This window comes from Phocoena phocoena, chromosome 19 (assembly GCF_963924675.1).
Source record: "Phocoena phocoena chromosome 19, mPhoPho1.1, whole genome shotgun sequence".
NCBI lineage: Eukaryota > Metazoa > Chordata > Mammalia > Artiodactyla > Phocoenidae > Phocoena > Phocoena phocoena.
Window position 1 is genome coordinate 16,348,119 of NC_089237.1, and position 18,934 is coordinate 16,367,052.

The 18,934-nt window shown below is 57.3% G+C and overlaps 1 protein-coding gene across 3 annotated transcripts in view; it reads right to left on the reverse strand.

Annotated features, from left to right (window-relative positions):
• The window catches only part of CRHR1 (corticotropin releasing hormone receptor 1), a 37,325-nt gene that overhangs the window by 627 nt on the left and 17,764 nt on the right, over window positions 1-18,934 (reverse strand). The window contains exons 3-12 of one of the 3 annotated variants that reach the window (XM_065897296.1): window positions 17,118-17,237; window positions 12,419-12,504; window positions 5,220-5,326; window positions 4,318-4,438; window positions 3,969-4,122; window positions 3,616-3,676; window positions 970-1,042; window positions 620-705; window positions 247-382; window positions 18-59 (exon numbers count right to left, since the gene is read on the reverse strand). In XM_065897296.1, the coding sequence (XP_065753368.1) occupies window positions 18-59; window positions 247-382; window positions 620-705; window positions 970-1,042; window positions 3,616-3,676; window positions 3,969-4,122; window positions 4,318-4,438; window positions 5,220-5,326; window positions 12,419-12,504; window positions 17,118-17,237 (986 nt within the window). Of the gene's footprint in view, window positions 1-17; window positions 60-246; window positions 383-619; window positions 706-969; window positions 1,043-3,615; window positions 3,677-3,968; window positions 4,123-4,317; window positions 4,439-5,219; window positions 5,327-12,413; window positions 12,505-17,117; window positions 17,238-18,934 lie in introns of all 3 variants that reach the window. The other 2 variants (XM_065897298.1, XM_065897297.1) reach the window with 2 other exon arrangements.

Below are 18,934 nucleotides of genomic sequence, written 5' to 3' on the forward strand. Positions count from 1 at the left end.
GGGCCCCAGGTCCTTACCTCGCTGTTGAGGAAGCAGTAGAACACAGATACGAAGAAACCCTGGCGTGGAGGGAGAAGGTGGGTCAAGGGATGGGGGCAGGTGCGGCCCCATCCAGCTTTGGGGCTGACCCCTTTCTGTCCCCAGCCTCCCACTCCTCCAGGCCCCTGCCTGGAAGAGTTCCCACCCGAAGAGGTGCAGGGGACAGTCAGGGCTGGAGCGAGGGGCTGGGGTGGGGGACGGCTGTACCTGGAAGGATTCCAGGAAGGAGTTGAAGTAGATGAAGACGACCCGGGAGACCTCGTCCTCCCCGGGGTTCACGAAGAACAGCATGTACGTGATGCCCAGGAGGGGTAGCAGCACCAGGGTGGCCTTCACAGCCTTCCTGGGGTGGGGCAGGTAGGGGGGGAGGCCCAGAGTCACAGCCCACCCGGGAGGGGGCTGGGGCCTCTGGCTTGGTGAGAAGGACCAGGTCTGGGGGAGGGCTGTAGCAGATCCCTGGAATGTCTGAGACAAGGGGAGCTGGGGTTTCAGGAGGGACTCTCAGGCCTGGGGGGACACCCTGGGTCGGAGGCTGGGATCCCTGAAGCGCCCCATGTGTGGGGGAGGCAGGTCTGCTTACCTGTACTGAATGGTCTCAGACGTGGTGGATGCCCGGAGCTTGGTCATGAGGATACGGACGATGTTGAAAAGGAAGATGAAATTGATCTGTAATTTGACACACGGTGGGATGGCCTGGGCATGGGTGTGTGCAAGATGCTGGAGGGAAGGTGGGGGACAGGGCAGGGACTCAGCTGTCCCAGGTCTGGTCTCTGCCCCCTTGCTGCTCTCCCTCCACCTTCATGAGCCCTTATATATTCCTGGCCCTCTGCCCGCCACTTCTAGGTAGAGGGATCCTTTTAGTCCACTGTAAGCCAGGCGTGCCCCTCCCCACTGAGCCCCTCTCTCCTGTCCCCCTACCCAAGTTCTTACCAGCAGGACCAAGATCATGGGGCCCTGGTAGATGTAGTCCGTGTACACCCCAGGCCTTTTGCCAAACCAGCACCTAGAGGGCCACAGAGGTGAGAGGAGGAGGGTCACCTGGGTCCAGTTCAGTGGCATGAGGGAGGAACAGTGCTTGGCCAAGCCAGGACTGGAGCCAAAAGCCAGGATCTGGGTGCCCCAATTCCAACCCTGGCAGAAGGTCAAGATAGCTTTCCATCTGCAGAATGGATAGCGTCCTTTGAGATGTAAAGCTGGAAGCAGGCACTGTGGCAGGGAGGGGAATTGGGGAAAAGGCCGCTGAATAGAACGGGCATGGGTCCAACACACACTGCTCGCCTCAGTCCCCACTGTGTCTCTGGTGCATGCCCACGAGGGGGGCCTTGCCCCGTACATGTCATGCAGTGGCGCTCAGTAGCTAACAATCTCTGGATTTGTTTAATGGCAGCGTGAACAACCCAGAGGCAGAGACTCTACCGGTTCCACCTGTCGTGAGAGGCAGACTTGCTTTTCGTTTTCTTGAGTTTCCCTCCAGCAAGATCTAGGGAGCTCTGGGGGGTGGGCTGGGATGAGGCACATAGGAAGTCCCATGTCCTTGTGCAGAGACGATGGACCCTCGGGCATGCAGATCCGCAGTACTTAGATCTCAGCATGCTTCCATAAACAATAAACTGAGATTTTTTTTTTGCGGTACACGGGCCTCTCTCTGCTGTGGCCTCTCCCGCTGCGGAGCACAGGCTCCGGACGCGCAGGCTCAGCGGCCACGGCTCACGGGCCCAGCCGCTCCGCGGCATGTGGGATCTTCCCGGACCGGGACACGAACCCGTGTCCCCTGCATCGGCAGGCGGACTCTCAAACACTGAGCCACCAGGGAAGCCCTAAACTGAGATTTTTATGTGAAACCTCTTGACTTTTTCAAAGTTTGGAAGCAATTCAAGTTTTCAAAAAACACGGGGCAGACCAAACGCAAGCTGTCCTGGGGCCAGGTCCGGTCCTTGGCCCCAGAGCCTGCAGTCTCTCTCAGGTCTCACACCTGGATCCCTTCTGCTGCAGTGTCAGAATCTTACCACAAGGTGGAGCTCCAGAGACGCTCAGACCAACCTTCCTCTGTGCTCAGCCACCCTTTTTGCCCCAAGATGCGCCCAGACGCACACACTGGGCAGATTTTTGAAACCTGTTCTTCCTTCCCTGCTCACCTTCACACCTGCAGGCACAGGCTCCATCGCCCAGGATTTACAATGCTCCTGTTCTGAGACCTAGGCCACCATTCTGGAATCACTGCCAAGCCCTCAGTCCTGCTTTTCAGCTGCCCCCCCACTCCTAGTTCAGGCCCCCATACCACTGGCTGTGCAAATGCAGAGAGAGCCAGCCAGGCTGGGCCGGAGTCAGGAGGGATCACCTTGATCCTTCCTAAACGTGAATATAATTTTCCAGGCTCCTTGTCAGGGGTGGAGAGGAATAGCCATGGTGATGGAGGCCACCTGGAACCCCAGTCAGACAGTGGGTTCCTGAGAACACTTTGGCAAAGATCCTGGCACCTCCCCTGGCCATCTATGTCCACTTTTTCTGCCTCTCTTTTTCAGTGGTTCTCAATCTTAGCTTCATATTAGAATCACCTGGGCAGGTTTAAAAAATCCTGGTGCCCAGGCCACACTCCAGACCAATAACATCCAACTCTCTGGAGGTCAAACCTGGGCATCGGTACTTTTTAAAGCTTCCTGCGTGATTCTAACCCAAGCCAAGGCTGAGAACCACTGCAGCGGAAGTGCAGTTTTCAGGGGTGATTGGGAACACCTACTTCCATTTAAGAACAGCCCCTCAGGACTTTAGAGCTGGAAGGAGTCTCTGAGATTGTCTGGATCAGTTCCTATTAAGTCAATGGAATCGTTTGTTAAAACAAGTCTTTATTAATAGAAAACATTTATATGACATTTACTATGTGCCAGACTCTAAAGGCTTAACATATATTAACTCATGTCATCCTCACAACACTTTGAGGGAGGCACTATTATGAGGATGCCCATTTTACAGATGAGGAAACTGAGGCACACTGTAGTAACTAGCCCAAGGCCATAAAGCTACTTAACGATGGGAGCCACAGTTCAGAACCTGGGTGGCTGGGCTCCAGGGACTGCCAGTAACCTTCTGTTCCACCTGTGGTGAAAGCCCGAGACAGATAAAAGAGCCTGGACCTGCCTGTCCAGCCCCACCTCAGGCAGAACGCTGTTAGGGAGACGCAGTTTGAATCTGACCCCCAGCACCCTCCCTGTGTGGATGAAGAAACTGTGGCCCTGGGCTTCCCTGGTGGCGCAGTGGTTGAGAGTCCGCCTGCCGATGCAGGGGACACGGGTTCGTGCCCCGGTGTGGGAGGATCCCACATGCCGTGGAGCGGCTGGGCCCGTGAGCCATGGCCACTGAGCCTGCGCGTCCGGAGCCTGTTGCTCCGCAACGGGAGAGGCCACAACAGTGAGAGGCCCGCGTACCGCAAAAAAAAAAAAAAAAAAAAAAGAAACTGTGGCCCTGACAGGGAAGGTGACATGGCTGAAGGTCCCTGAGGAGCATCAGGCAGAACGGGGCTGGAAGCCTGGATCTCGGGGCTCAGGGGGCCCCGAGGACAGTGAAGAGGAGGTGACTTACTTCTCATTGTCGTAGTACAGCTTCCCAATGGCCCAGGCCACGATGATGGGGAAAGGCACACCTGGGGGAGAGACCGGCTGTCACAGGGCCTGTCGGTGGAGTCTGGGGGATGCAGGCCTGGAAGACCCCAGCGCAGCCCAGGGTCTAGCGGCGGGCAGGGCCTCCCCAGGTACTCACTGGCCTATCATGCCTCCTTTAAGATGCTCCCATCGTCCCTGCCCCCCAGGTAGCGGCGGAGGGCTGTGTGCACACCCCACCACCCTAACCTGGTCTCAGTCTCAGGCCCCCAGCCGGCCGGTCTGAGTGTGGGCGGGGAGAGCACGGCGGGTCAGGGCGGGGGGTGGCCGGCTCACCCCAGCCAATGCAGATGAACATCCACTTGCGTAGCCGGTCGGTGGAGTACGTCAGCACGATGGCTGTGTGCAGGTAGCAGCCCTCGCCAAACATCCAGAAGAAGTTGGTCACGTGGAAGTAGTTGTAGGCGGCTGTCACCAGCCTGCACCAGCCCTGCCGCCCACCCCATCAGAGGTGATGATTAACCAGGGAGGGAGCAGCCTGGGGCCTCCTCCCGGCAGGATGGGGCACCCCCCAGGATCTACTCCTGTGCTGTGGGCTCCAAGGCCTGGCTCCGGTCCCTCCTCTGCAAAGGCAGCCCCACCCAGACCCTTCCTCTGACCCTGGGCCTGCCCCTCCAGGACACACCACATTGCTCTGGTGGACTTCTGGGCTCATGGTGAGCTGGACCACGAACCACGTGGCGTTCCGCAGGATGAAGGCCGAGATGAGGTTCCAGTGGATGATGTTTCTCAGGCACCGGATGCTCCTGTGGGCAGCAGGGGAGGGTGGGCGACAGGCGGAAGAGGAGGAGAGAGGAGATGATGGCTAGGTCACCAGCGTCACTCCAGCCCAGATGTATGAATGTGGAAACCGAGGCTCCGAGCAGGGCGGGCTAAGTCACACTGGGACGTGGCAGCAGCGGCTCTCCTGATGTCCCACAGGCCCCTTCCTAACTGTGGTCCACCCAGACCTAAGCTCCGGGGCAGAGCCTGCCGCATGGCCAATGCTGAAGGGACCAGGGGCTGCTTGTCTGCTAGGGACGCCCCTTCTCCCATGAGCACCCTTCCCTCCCTGTAGCTCCAAGTTTGAGGCTCAGAAAACATAAAAAGCCTCCAGCAATAGGCCTCCCTCCCAGCTTTCAGCCCTGATGCTCAGCCCCTGCTGGCAGCCCCCATTCCTGGCACAGACCTGGCTGGCACTGCCACATGCATCCTTGGCAGTTGTGCTGGGCCCAGGCAGCTTCAAACCCAAAGTGGGCTCCACCTTCCCGGTCTCCCAAATGGGTGCAGCCCGGCCTGGGTGTGGGTGACACAGGTGAGCCTGGGCTTTGGCCATCCCCCTCCCCTCTGCAGTCACTGGGCAGGGTTGCAGAAGTGACCCTGCCAGAGATTCCAAGAGACCTGGGACATGTATATCTGTCACCTGCTCCCACTGAGGTGAGGGAGCTGGACTCCCCTAGCCCACCACTGCCTCCTGTATCTTCTCCCCGCTGCTCGAGGCCTGGGTGGGGGTGGTGGTGGCGGGGGACAGTGCCAGGGTCTCCTCACCTGAGCCGCAGAAATAGGACAAAGGCCACCAGGAGGGCTACCAGAGAGATGCAGTGGCCCAGGTAGTTGATGATGACGGCAACGTGGTAGTGTACTTTGCTCTTCTTCTGAGGCAGGAGAGAGGGGCAGAGGTGAGGCTCCTTCACAGCTGTGCCCCTGTGCCCACTGGATGTGCCAGGACAGCCCACCCCCACAGATGCCTGGGACAAAGTGGACCATGATAACAATAGTTGTCCCTTCCGGAGCCCCTGCCATGCGTGAGGTGTTGCCCTACAGCAGTGCCGTCCAATCCGAGTCTACGTCTGTCTGTCTGTCCCCCAATCCCATGCTCTGTGCACTGCTCCGTGCTGTGGGAAAATTGTCGGTTAACTTGAATCTCCATAGCACATAGGGTTCCCCACCCCGTGTACACAAACACGCATGCACGGCTCACGGATGTTCTCTCATGTTCACGTTTCCGTTCAGTCCCAACACCAGATGGCCCTTGTGGTGCAGACCAACCCTCTAGGACTTCTCTCCTCCTCCCATTTCTGAGTTGAGCCACCATGTTCTCCATCACCCCTAAATCCCTCCCGCTGCAGTTGAGGCCCGCTCCTCTCAGCGAGGAGGGGAAAGGGCAGTTGCTGTGGGTTAGCATCCACAGAATCATTAGAAACCATAAACAACCTCTCTAGGCTCTATAACTTGCTTCCCGGGTCCCACCCCTGGCCCAGGGGGTCTGCTTGAAGTCAGTGGGGTCCTCTCCCAGGACTAAAACAAAGTTCCCAATGTTATTACCTAATTCATTTCATACACTGATGGAAGCTGGGAAACGCGGCAGGCCCCTTTCCAATCAAAGTTCGCTCCATGAGTGTGGAAGCCCTCCCGTTTACAGAGTATTTTCTTTCCTTTTTTTTTTTCTTTTTGGCCACACTGCGCGGCTTGCAGGATCTTAGTTCCTCGACCAGGGATTGAACCCGGGCCCTCGGTAGTGATGAAAGCTAGGAGTCCTAACCACTGGACCGCCAGGGAATTCCCTACAGAGTATTTTCACATCTGTTACCTTCTCAAACCCTCAAGGCAACACTGGGGGAAGAGCCAGTAGGGGGGGGTCTGTACCTTATTTTGCAGAAAAACAGGCCCGAAAGTACACGGACTCGTTCAAGGTCACTCAGCTTCAAACCACCTCTCACCTTCATGTGCAGATTGACAAGTGAGGCAGAAGACGGGTCCCGACCCCATGAGGCTGGACTGGGGTCTCCAGGGCCCAGCTCTCTGCAGACTCCTGACCCCGTGAGAGCAAAGGCCCCCTTCACCCTTTTGTAGGCCCCAAGAGGGCAGGGCCTAAGAGCCAGAGTGTGGCACATGGTGGAGCGCTGGGAAATGTGTGTCGAGTGCAGGAAGGAAAAATGGATGTTGGAAAGGCACTGGCTTTTGCAAGGGGAGGGTCCCTGGTAACCCCTCCCTCCCTCCCCCTTTCCAGGTTCTGGGGTGGGGCATGGGCACGATGATGCCCGGAAACTGGCAAGTATTGAGAGAAAGACAAGCTCGCAGGAGACCTGTGCAGCCTTTCAGAGCCACCAGAGCTCCTGGCTCTCTGTGGACCCTCCTGTCGCAATTACAGAATCCACGGGCATCAGAACTGGTCCCAAGGGATGGAGTCCAGCCCTACCCATCTTCCAGATGAGGAAACTGAGGCCTAAACTCACCCACCCAAGGACAAGGGGTGCACCTCTGAAGCAGGACACCTAACAGGCATCTGAGAAGGGGTGAAGCCCTTGCTCCCCTGCTCTCCCTAGCCCCCGCTCTCCCCCTTCTGAAGGGGCATCCTCACCGAAGAAGCTCTGAGGCCCAGGCAGCTCTGTTCTAGGGGCTGGTTTTCCTGGAAGAAGCTTTCAGGAACATGACAGGAAATCACATTAGCAGCTCGGGCTCTGGAGCGCTGAGACCCAGCGAGGTGCAAATGGCAGGTGGGGAGAGAGGGCGGGAGGGGCAGAGGGTATTCACTGCCATCATATAAACGCGGGGGGCGGCGGGGTAGCATCTCTGAGTGCCTGGCGGTAGATGCCAAGTCCAGAGACTCCAGCAGATATGCACACATCCAGCCTGTCTGGAACTGACATTTAATTTCCTCTTATTAAATTTTCCACAAATCCATGCTGCGAAGCCCCTGGGTAATGGCAGAGTCTGTGGAGCCCAGAACGGTGCGATGCCCCAGCTTCATACACAGGCCCAGGTGGGCAAGATGAGCAGAATGCGCAGGGAGGCCCTTCACTGCTCCCCACAGCAGGCCGAGCCGGGGTCCTTTGGTTTCGGGTGGCATGAGTCATTTATTAAGCACCGACTGCATGCCGGGCACCGCGCCGGGGGCTTTACAGACATCACTGCTTTTCTTTCTCACAACTGCCCTCTGAGAGTGTCCTTCTGTCCCCGTTTCTCCAGGTGAAGGGGCTGCATAATCGGCCCAGCATGGGCATCCAGGTCTGCGTGGCCTTAAAGACCCTCCTTCCTCTGCTCCCGCGGTGCATTTCTTGGGGGATAAGCAAGGACTGAGAACAGAAGCACTGTCTTCGCCCTGGGCCCAGAGTTCTCAGGGAGCTTCTATGGGGAGGTGCGGGGCTCATGAGGGGTTTTCTCCACTGAGGCTGAGCGGGGAGAATTGGGCCGAACCATGCAGGGGACCACGTTTGCCTGACTCCTCGAGCTGCAGGGCCCAGGCTGGCTCCCAGCCCTGCTTCTCCGCTGCCACATCAGCCCTATGCGAGGCAGCTGGGGGGTTGCGGTGCAGCAAGAGCCTGAGAAGACTGCTGGAGAGGTGGCCGTGCCACCCCGAGAGATGACCGGCATCACCAGGAGAGACGGCCAGTCACCCCCAAGAGGCGGTCAGTGATACCCTGAGGGGTGTTCAACGATACCCGGAGAGAATAGCCGGCAACATCCTAAGAGACACCCAGTGACACCCTGAGGGACGGTCAGTGACCTCCTGAGAGAAAGCCACCGTTAACTGCAGAAGCAGCTGGGATGCCTGAAGGTCACACGGACACAGCCAGTCCCTGGGGACCTGACCGGCACTCTGTCCTTGTCCAGTCTGGAGACCAGAGACTGGCAGGTAAGTACCCCGAAGAGGGTGGCACTGTGTGGCACTGGGCAGAAGCCACTCCTCTGCACCCTCACGGCCAGAATCCAATAAGTAATTCTGACCAGACTCTCTGCAAGGCACACCTGGCCCCAAGTGGTGGCAGTGTCAGACCTGTCCTGATGCCTTTTCAGGATAGCATGATGGGTTCTCCCCGCCTGGTCCCCACTGCTTCAGCCTCTCTCCCACCTCCATCCACCCCGTTTTGAGGCTCTCCCTCTCCACCTGGGTTTCCTGAGCTACTCCCTCACCCCACCCTGGGCACTCCAGCCCCTTGCTTCCCCAAAGTGTGGTCCCCAGACCAGCAACGTCAGCATCACCTAGGAGCTTGCAGGAATCTTAAGAAATGCAGAACCTCAAGCCCCACCCCAGATCCACTGAGTCAGAATCTTCATTTTAGCAAGGAGTCCAGAGGATTCCTAAGCATTCCAGAAGCCCTGGTCGAACCAACGCCCTCTGCGAGCAGTGAACGCTGGCCCACGAGCCCACACCCCCAGAGCCCCTTTTATGTCCCATCAAAGTGTGTGCCCTCCCAGGACGTGCCGGAGGCCAGGGCTCCCCAGCTCAGCAGAGCGTAGGGGAGGGAAGCAGAGTGTGTGCAAGTGTCGAGGGAGCGGTGGGGGGACGGGAGAGCTGTCTGGGGCAGATTGGGGTGTCTCTGCAGTGGACGGAGACAAGTGTGTGTGGGGGGAGGGTGCAGGCTGGTGCCGGGGTGGGGGTCACTGCAGGGGCTGGGCCATGCATGAAGCAAGTTCCCCGGCTGGGGGCCTGTCCCCTGCTGGTGATGGCTGTGGGCAGGTCTCCTCCCTGGCCTGGCCTCTGGGCGCCCTCACAAGTCTCATTTCACAGGCAGTGGTTCTGCGAATCCATTTTCTGCAGCTCCTGGGGCGCTGATGCTTAATTAGGGCTGAGTCCGGGCCCAGAGCAGAGAAATTGGCTGCTCGGTTAATTGGCGACATTCCTCTTGCTCTTTCACAGTAGTTCCAGGAGGGGACGGGGAGTCTTGGGAATGGGGAGGGGTCTGGCGAGGCTGGGGGCTGGCAGAAGGGGATGGCATTTTCACTAATTAAATTAACTGATTACCCAGAGTGCTAGGCAAAGTGGCCAGCGGGGGCTGCCGCGGAAAGGGTGGGCGGGGCATCCCGGGTGGGGGTGAGCCCTGCAACTAGACGAACGGGGATGCCCGTGACCCCATCGGGGGTGACCGATGGTTGGTGACCCCTCCCAACCATCCCCCCTCCCTGGTGAACACAACAGCCTCCCCTGAGCTCAGGTGATGAGGCCGAGGTGTGGCGGATAGATGGAGCGCCCTCTACAGGCCAAGGCGCAGGCGGACACCGCCCTCCCTCCCCCAAGAGGCAGACTGAACTGCTCTCCGGCCTTTTACAGACGAGGAAGCTGAGACTTAGTGAGGCTGAGCTACCTGCCCAGGGTCACACAACACATGTGTTGGAACCAGAATCCAAACCCCTCCAAAGCCGGTGCTGTTCCCGTTACACTGCCTAAGAGGGGCCTGATGAGAAGCTGGTGACCCCTAATCCGCCTTCTCCCCCCAACTCGCTGGTGGAGAGAGGGAGAGACCCCAGTCCAGGCAGAAGGGGTGGGAGCTGCAGAGTGGAGAAGGGCCTCTGCCCCTGATTCTGTGAAGGGTGTTGGGGGCAAGGGGGGCTGCTGAGTGTCCCCCGTCAGCCAACTAGAAGGAAGGGGCTTAAATTAGAGCAGGAGAGATTTGGGGGCCCGTGAATGTCCTCTGACATTCAGGAGGCTCCAATGCAGGGAGGGAGATTGAAGGCAGCTGTGACGTCTCCAGCTTGGTCATGTCCAAGAAGGGGACAGACGCCCGCTTCTCTGGGGTGGGGGAGGGATGTCCGTCCTAAGGCAGGAGGCTGGCGATCTGACCTCCACTTGGAGACACACGGTCAACCTCAGGCCCTGCAGACCCAGCAGGACGATCAAAGCGCAGGGTGGGGTGCGACGGAGGGGCTGCAGGCTTCTTGCCTTAGCTGTGCTCCCCGATACCGTCCCTCTCCGGGCGTGAACTGCGGTCCTAAGAGCCGCAGACAACACTGACCCGCCTTTCCCATCCTCCTGCCTCCTCTACTGTGTGCTAGGTAAGGAGTTCCCCACTCCGCTGTGTGCTAAGTAAGGAGTTGCCCACCCGAGCCCATCTCCTCCGGTTCGACTACGTTTCCCAACATGGGAACCTTACTTCCCTCCCCCAGTCCAGGTGGATGCCTTCCTCCCCAGCCCTGGACTTCTGGGGTTGCCTCACCATGTAGATACTTAGCAACCTGGGGGCTATCTTTGCTCAGGTCAAGATCACTGGGGAGCTGGGCCAACCCACCGGGCCTGGGGTGGACCATATGGCCTGGCCTGTGTGACATTAGATGCCAGGAAGCCTCTCGCCCTGCATCCCAAGTAACTGTTTTGTCTGCCCAAGCAGAACTACTAAAGAGCGTGTCATTCTTTTGGGCTAAGCACTGCCCTACCTTTGCAACTTCTACAAGGAGACAGCAGAGCCCCAGTATCTCAGTGATGTGAGGCCAGGCAGCCTGGGGGAGCGGCTAACCAAGGCATGCGTGGGGTGGGGGGGGGATGGGCGGAGTGCTAGGTGGGGAAAGCTGTTCTCCCACCATCAACCTCACTGCACAAGTACCTGGTTCTGGGCAGAGGGAGCCACCTCCAAAGCCCCGGGGGCCAGGCTCTGACTCACGCTGGCTGTGTTACCTTGTGTGAGTCACTCCCCCTTTCTGGGCCTCAGTCTCCCTCGCTGTAAGGTGAATGGGTTACCCTAGATCAGAGTTTCTCACTTTTCCCCCATCACCCCTCTCCCACACTCCCCCCTGCACTTGTTAAAAATACAGATTCCCAGGCTGCCCTTGGAGAGTTTGATTTATCGGATGTTGGGTGTAGCCCTGTATTTGAACAAGTGCTCGGGACGATTCTGATCCTCAAGCAGATCAAGATGGGATGGAGGGTCTCCAAGGTCCCTTCCAGTTTAGATCTTTTAGGCACTGGAATTCTTGGAACTGCCTAGACCAGCCCCTCTCTCCCACGCCCCAGCAGCCTGGGGCCCTTGGACAACTGGGGGCATCTCCCATCTGCCCTTTCCTTTCTGCTCACTCCTTCTTCCCTCTCCATGACCCCCACCTTCCTCAGCACCCACCAAAGGGGTGGGTGGAGGTGTAGGGGAGGAGACAGGGGGGACGGAGGTAGCAGCAACACAGAACGACAGATATGCCCGTGCGTCTGCCAAACATCACCCTTAAAAGATTATTCATTGCGGCACTGCTTGTCATAAGCAAAGATGAGAATAAAGATTGGTTAACTAAGCTATGGAACATCTGTACAATATTATGCAAATGTAAAAAAAATAATGAAGATGCTCTTTACGTACTAATACGGAACCATCGCCAAGACGGATGATTATATGAAAAAAGCAAGGTGTTGAACGAAGTGTATAATATGCAACGTTTGGGTGAAAAACAAAAAAGAATATATATACATAATTGCTTGCCTATGCAGAGACTGTCTCTGGAAGAACTCCTAAGAGACTGGCAAAATGGTGACCTCTGGTGTGGGAGCCCAGTGGCTGGGACAGGGCTGGGAGGGAGATTATTTTGTTTTCCCATTTGTACCTGTTGAATTTTGTATTGCGTCTAAGCAACGTCTTTCTCAAAAACATTTAAATATTTGAAAGGCTCTTCAAGGGCTTTTTCCAGCTCCATGGCTCCTCCCACCCACATCCCGAATTCGAACGCAGGACCCTGCCTGGACCTGGATGTGTCACTCCAGTGGGTAGGGTGGACAACGGATGAGAACTGGTCCCAGTGAGCTAGGAAGGAGGGAGGGAGGGAGGGAGACTCAACTCGCCGTCAGAGCCTGCCCACTGCCCTCTGGCCTCACCCTCCCTTGAGGATGCCCACTCACGGGCTGGCCTAGTTCTGGCTCCCCAGTTGGCTTCTCTCTGCAGGGCAGAGACACCAGCCTCTGGCTCTCCCATCTGACTGGCTGGTAGCAGGCGCAGAGCCGTGCTGGGGGCCCAGGCCCAGCCCTCAACAGGGTAGCTGGCTCGGAGCCTCACCTCCTCGCTAAGGATCTCCTGGCATTCCGAGTAGTTCACGCGGGCGGCCCAGGTGCCATTGGCCAGGCACTCCCGGTAGCCGTTGTCTGGAAAAAGAAGAGAGTCAAAGTGACCCGTGGCTCCTCTCCCAAAGAGTAAATGAGCACCTGTCCATCCATTCGACTGTCCATCTAACCGTCCTTCTGGGCCAGCACAGGAGCCGGCTTGCTGGGGGGCTCTGGGGTGAAGCTGGGGGGAGGGGCTTTCTTACTACTTCCACCTTCCTGCCTCTTTCTGCCCACTGGCCCCCCACAGAGGTACAGCGGTGATCCCAATGCATGCCCACGGGGCCATGGCTCTGCCCACCCAGGCTGGCACAATCATGCCCACAGGACTGGCCCACGGGCAGAGGCCTGACCAGCTCACTGGGCTGTTTCCTGCTTCCTTGCAAGCCCTTATGTGGGGCAGATTACACGGTGGGCACCCTTCTGAGAAATCTCCCATTTTGGGGTCTCACATGGTAGCAGTGTCTCACGGGGGTGGGGATCACAGGGCAGCTGTTAGGGAAGGTCCCCAGGGTGGCATTTCCCTACGGCAGGCCTTATGTTGGAGGGTCACGTAGTGGGAGCATCCATGGTGGAGGTCTCTCGGGACAGAAAATGACAGGTGGCAGGAGATGGGAGATGTGCTGGGGGATGTCATGGGAGTGGGTCTCGTGTAGCAATTATTTCGTAATTAGGATCCGCTCCAACTGGCTCCCAGACTGGCACATGGCACTTAGGAAAAAAAGGCAGGAATGTGGCCCGGGAAGGGGTGGGGGGGTCCAAGCAGTCATCAGCCTGGAAGCCAGAACGTGTCACCTTCTAAGGAGATTGGGAGTTGCCTGTGGTCTGAACTGAGGCCTGGCTTCAGGGCTCTGGGACACCCTCCTTCCTGCTCGCCCCCCAGGGACACCAGGGCCCTGAAACCCAGTAGGGTGGGGTCCAAGGGAGATTCAAATCTGGAGTCTTTTCTTCTTTGCTGGCGGAGGTCACCCTGCTCCACCCTGTACCCCTCTCAGGCATCGGTAGCTCTAAATATGTTTCCCTGAGTAAATTCTGGTCCTGACACCAGGAAGCACTGGCTGGAAGAGCCTTGAGCCATTTCCACCGGAGCCCCTCGCCTGCTGCAGCCTTTCCATGGCTCACACTGACCTTCACCTCACATCACCCCCCAGCAGGGCCGAAGGAGGTTGCGGAAGCTGCTTGAGTCCCAGTCCCAGCAGTGGCAGAGCGCCACGAGAGAGGCAGAACGGGGGCCCCCACTGCGTGAGTGCCATCGGCCAGCTGGCCTCTCAGGACCCTCTCCTAAGGTGTAAGAGGAAGGGCTGGACCAGCTGATCCCCAAGAGGCTGTCCAGCCTGGGACCTGCCTCTCTGCTGGCAGCACCACACAGTGGGGAGAGGATGGGGTGGGAGGTGGGTTTGCGGCTCCCTCCCCAGGAGAGGCAGCCCCAGCCTGGCCTCCAGGGCTGCCGGGCTGAGACCTCCTCTCTAACGCTGCCCCTCGGCCCTTCTGCCGAGAGGCTGTTCTCGCACAGCACACCAGTGGGGAAATGAGGCTAAATGGATTTTAAAGCTCTGCTCAGCTTCCCTGCCAGTGGACCTGAGTCTCGGCAGAGTTGAGCGCTTGGGCAGAGCTGAAGATGCTGCCCATTCCCTCCTTACTGCTGAATGAGGAAAAAGCTACCAGAGGGCTGAGGGCTCAGTGGCTGGGGTTTCGGGGACGACTGGGGGGAGGCACGGAAGCAGGGGAAACCAGTGTGTCTGCCATGGACGGAAAGTGCCTGGGACTGAGGCTGCTCCAAAGTGTCTTCAAAGAAAGGGACTTGGGGTCAGAGATCTGGTGCGAAGGGGCATGAGGGCAGGGGTGGGAGCTGCTGTCTTAAGAGAGGCAGTATACTGTAGTGTTCCGAGCTCTCCACCCAGACAGCCTGGGTTCGAATCCTGCCACCAGCTGCCACTAGCTTTGTGTGTGAACCTGGATGAGTCCCACGACTTCTCAGCTTCCTTATCTGCAAGACAGAAATGGTCCTAACAAGGGTTCCTACCTCAATGGTTGAGGGGCACTTTTAGCTGACATGTACAGGGTGCTTGGAGCTCTACCTGGCATGTGGTGTGAGCTGTTATTCTTACCATTATTGTCTTGGAGCTATATTTCTATAACCTTACCTAAGATTCAGAACATGTCGCTTGTCGCTATCATAGGGGGCACTGGCGGGGATTCCGGGAGGCATCCCCTTGGCTTAAGCTCCCCTTTGAATCCCACAGGTGGGGCAGGAGCCTGGAGTCCTTCCCAGGCCGGGTCATAGAGGGAGCAGGCTTACAGGAGGCGATCCTGCAAGAAAACAGGCCCAACAAGCCGCGAGTCGTTGCCAGGGAGGAGGTGACTTCCTTGTCTTTAACCGCTGAGCTGAGCAGTCCTCCTGGAGAGTCATGGGAAAATGGATATTTTGGGAAATGCTTCCCATTCCTTTGAAGATCAGATGCAGTGGGAAGGAGGCCATTAAGGGGAAGGCCTAGAGGCCCTGGCAGCACCTCGTCGGTAAATGAATTAAATAGCACCTAACGATTAGGTACAATTCTGGGTTCCCAGTCGCTACTGGTTACACGGGTGTTCCTCATCATTCTGGCACTGGGGGCACCTGGAAAGGGCAGTCTTCCAGCCCTGCCCCCACGTCAAGCGACCATCACCTCTTCCATCTCCTCTCCTGGGATCACAGAGGGGAGCGCAAGGGAGCCGAGAGAGCACCTCACCCAAACCTCCCACCACCCATCCTGAAGGTGGAGAAACTGAGGCCCGGGGAGAGCCAGTGCAGAGGGTTCCTTAACCAGGGTACAGGTGGAGCTGGGACTAGAACCCAAGACTCCTGGCTTCTACTTACGGCAGGGCTGCCCAGTTGAGTTATATGTGCCCAGGCACTAAAGGTTTATTCGGGGCACGTCAAGACACCTTCGGGGACGCGAGTGGGGGTAGTTCATGGGGAGTGGCCAGGACTGGCTGCAAAGGTAGGCAGGACTGTAGCTAGCGGGTGGACTTGACCGTGGGGGCAATGGGGACCCACAGAAGGGCTGACTCCAAGCAAGGGTGTGACAGGGTCAGATGAGAAACTAGGGTTGGAGATTGGGGTACCCTGTACCGGGGCAGTGGCACTGGGGATGGAGGGCAGGGAGGGTCAGACATGAGACTCACTTTGGAGGTGGAATTGCCAGGACCTGGTGCTCTGGTAAGGGGACTTGGGGGGGTTCCTCCTGGAAGCAGCCCTCCCGTGCCCCAGCAAGCACCAGCCCTAACGCTGCCTTTCTCCGGGGAGCTCCAGGGCAGGGCACCCAGCCGGGTGAGGGGAACAGCCGGAGGGCTCTGGCTCCCCAGTTCCGGCGCTGCCTCCAAGCCTGTGACCTTGGGCATTTTTAGCCTCTTTGCCTGCATTTCCAACTACGATGGGCCCAAGTTAGAGGCTGGCAGGATACACAAACTCTCCTTTAGGTCCTTCTGCCCTCCCTCCTACTTGCATTCTCCCCACACCTCCTCCAGGCTTTCTTCTCCTCCTGGGGTCCAGGGTGCGGTTGCAGACACATGAAGCTGCATGGTCTGGCTCTTCCAGCCTCCCGCCCAGTCCCAACACCTCCCCAGGGCCCTCCCACCCCTCCTTGGCTGTGGCCCCCAACCCGAACCCCATTAATCCAGCTGGTTAAAAAAAAAGAGAGGGGCAAGAGAAGGAACTTGGGAGTTCTGAGCTGGACAGAGTAAGAAGCCATGTCATCGAGCCTTCTCCATCCTCAGATGAGGGGCCAGAGGGCCATAAGAGAGGAAAATTGTGTTAAAGGTCACAATTGGTGTCTGTGGTCACCCTCTGTCACCTCTTGGTGGGGCTCTGAGCTCAGGCCCACCAGACCCCAAGGGCCCACCCAAGGAACCCCCCACCCTCCCCTCAGACAGCTCAGGGCCCCTGGCCTGCAGGTGTTGCTCTCTTGATAAGCAGGGGCTGTGAGGCATTGACAGGGGAGAGCAAATTAATTCTGAGGGTGACAGGTGGCATAGCAAGAAGCCGCAAAGCCTGGAGGTGGAGGCTCAGGGCCCCAGGGGAGCAGGGTGTTTACATGGGGATCAAGTATCTGAACAAACCCTGCCCGGGGCAGTCGTCTCCCACCCCCACCCCACCTGTGGGCCTACGTGCAAGGACAAGGCCCCTGCCTACGGATCTAAAACTCTGAGTCCCCCCATCTTGTGGCTGGAGGGCCCAGGATAGCCCTGGTATCCTCTCTGAGCAAAGTTAGGGCTTTCTGATGATTTCTGCCCTACCTCATGGCTCATGCCAACGTTAACCCAGCTTGTCAACTGCAGAAGAAAGTGTCAGACAGACCCGGATGCAAATTCCAGCTTCACCTCTTACCAGCTGCTGACCTTGGGCAACTTCCCTAACCTCTCTGAGCCTCGGAGGCCTTAGTTATATAACATAGTCACATGTAGCATCTTCCAGGGTACCGTGAGCATCAGTAGTAATGAGCAGAATACCCAGCAGAGCACAGAGCCGGCCACTGGTCAATGGCGGTTGTACCCATGAATGGCATTATTATTATTATCATTGTCATTATTATTTTCCCCACCTCCAACAAGTCCCAAGCTCTCCCCATCCTGTCCCACCTCCCAGGAGATGGTCTGCCCTCCACGGGCTCCCTTACTTGTGGTGTTGTAGCGGACACCGTAGAAATAGGCAGGGCAGGGTCGAACCACCAGCTGCCCTGCGGGGCTCTGGGGCCAGCAGGTGCCAATGAGGTCCACGGATGCATTGCACTGCAGTCCTGGGGGCAGAGACGGCCGGTGAGGCAGGGCAACATCCCCACTGCAGTGTCCCACCCCCCTCCCCACTGGGCCACATTCACAAGCCATCTGGGGACAGGACAGGAGCAATGACCCCAGTGCAGAGACGAGCTCCAGGGAAAGGAATCTGAATTTGATGCTATGGCACTAGGGAGACAATGTGGGTTCCAGAGCAGAGGAGAAACAGATGGCTGGAGGTGGTGTTAAAAGTTGAGATCCTGGCTGGCATTTAGAGGAAGGCTGGACGTGCTCCAGGTCCCCTGCTCTGTAGCCTGAGGACACTTCTCTTGGCCCTGTACTTGGACCACAGCTCTTAGAATTCACAGCCTGGGACTTTCCTGGTGGTGCAGTGGTTAAGAATTCGCCTGCCAATGCAGGGGACATGAGTTCAATCCCTGGTCCGGGAAGATCCCACATGCCGTGAAGCAACTAAGCCCATGCGCCACAACTACTGAGCCTGCATGCCACAACTACTGAAGCCCGCGTGCTCTAGGGCCTGAGTGCCGCACCTGCTGAAGCCTGCACGCCTAGAGCCCGTGCTCCGCAGCAAGAGAAGCCACCACAATGAGAAGCCCACGCACTGAAACAAAGAGTAGCCCACACACTGAAACAAAGAGTAGCCCCCACTCGCCGCAACTAGAGAAAGCCTGCGTGCAGCAATGAAGACCCAACACAGCCAAAATAATAATAAATAAATAAATAAGAAAAAGAAAAAACCCACATTTAATATTAAAAAAAAAAAAAAGAATTCACAGCCTAGAACGGCTCGGAAGAGACCCAGCCAACCCCTGACCCAGTTCCCTCACATGTCTCTAGAACCAAACCACATCTGCTCTGGACCTGCAGGGAGGAACCAGCTAAAGGAAGTTGGCCCACCTTCCAGCTCACCTGATAACCACTTTTACCGAACATTCGTGCTCTGGTCTGTGCTGGGACCTGGTAGAGGACTGACTGAGAAGGGGACCATGGAGAAAAAAGGGAGGGAGACACCACGTGGGGGAGTGGAAAGGAATCAGTAATCTGGAACCCTGGCTTCAGACTGGGCTCTGCTACTAATTTGCTGTGTGATTGTAGGCAAGTCTCTTGCCTTCTCTGAGCCTTAGTGTTTTATCGATAATGAAGTAGTTGGATCTGATCAGAAATTCTTAATCTCAGTCCACTGGAAGCTTTAAGGGTTCACAGAGACTTTGACATTAAATGAAAAATTTGTCCTATACATGCAGTTGGGAAAGGCACCATGGCTTTCATTAGATTCTCAAAGGGGTCTGTGACTCAGAAAAGGATGTAAACAACTGGACTAGAGAGAGGATGTCAAAATCCCCTTCCAAATGTTTGCCCTTAATTAAGAGCTTTTTGGAGTGGAGTGTGTGTGTGCACGCGCGCGTGTGTGTGTGTGTGTGTGTGTGTGTGTGTGTTGGAGCAGAGCTGAAGCCACAGTAACACTTCCGGGAAGGTGGGGGGTTTTTGGTCTCCAATGGGTGGGGGCTGGGCTGAGGACAGTCCTGGCATCCCTCCTGATGCTGCCCCTTCTTTCTCTGCCTTTCCATGCCCCTCTCCTCTCAAGGCTGGCACACCAGTCCTGTGGAGACCCAGTGTGTCCATCACGATGGGAGAGGTTAATAACCTGAGACTGGCCATAGAGTGTACAGACAAGCCAGGGAGAGCCATGAGCCAATGA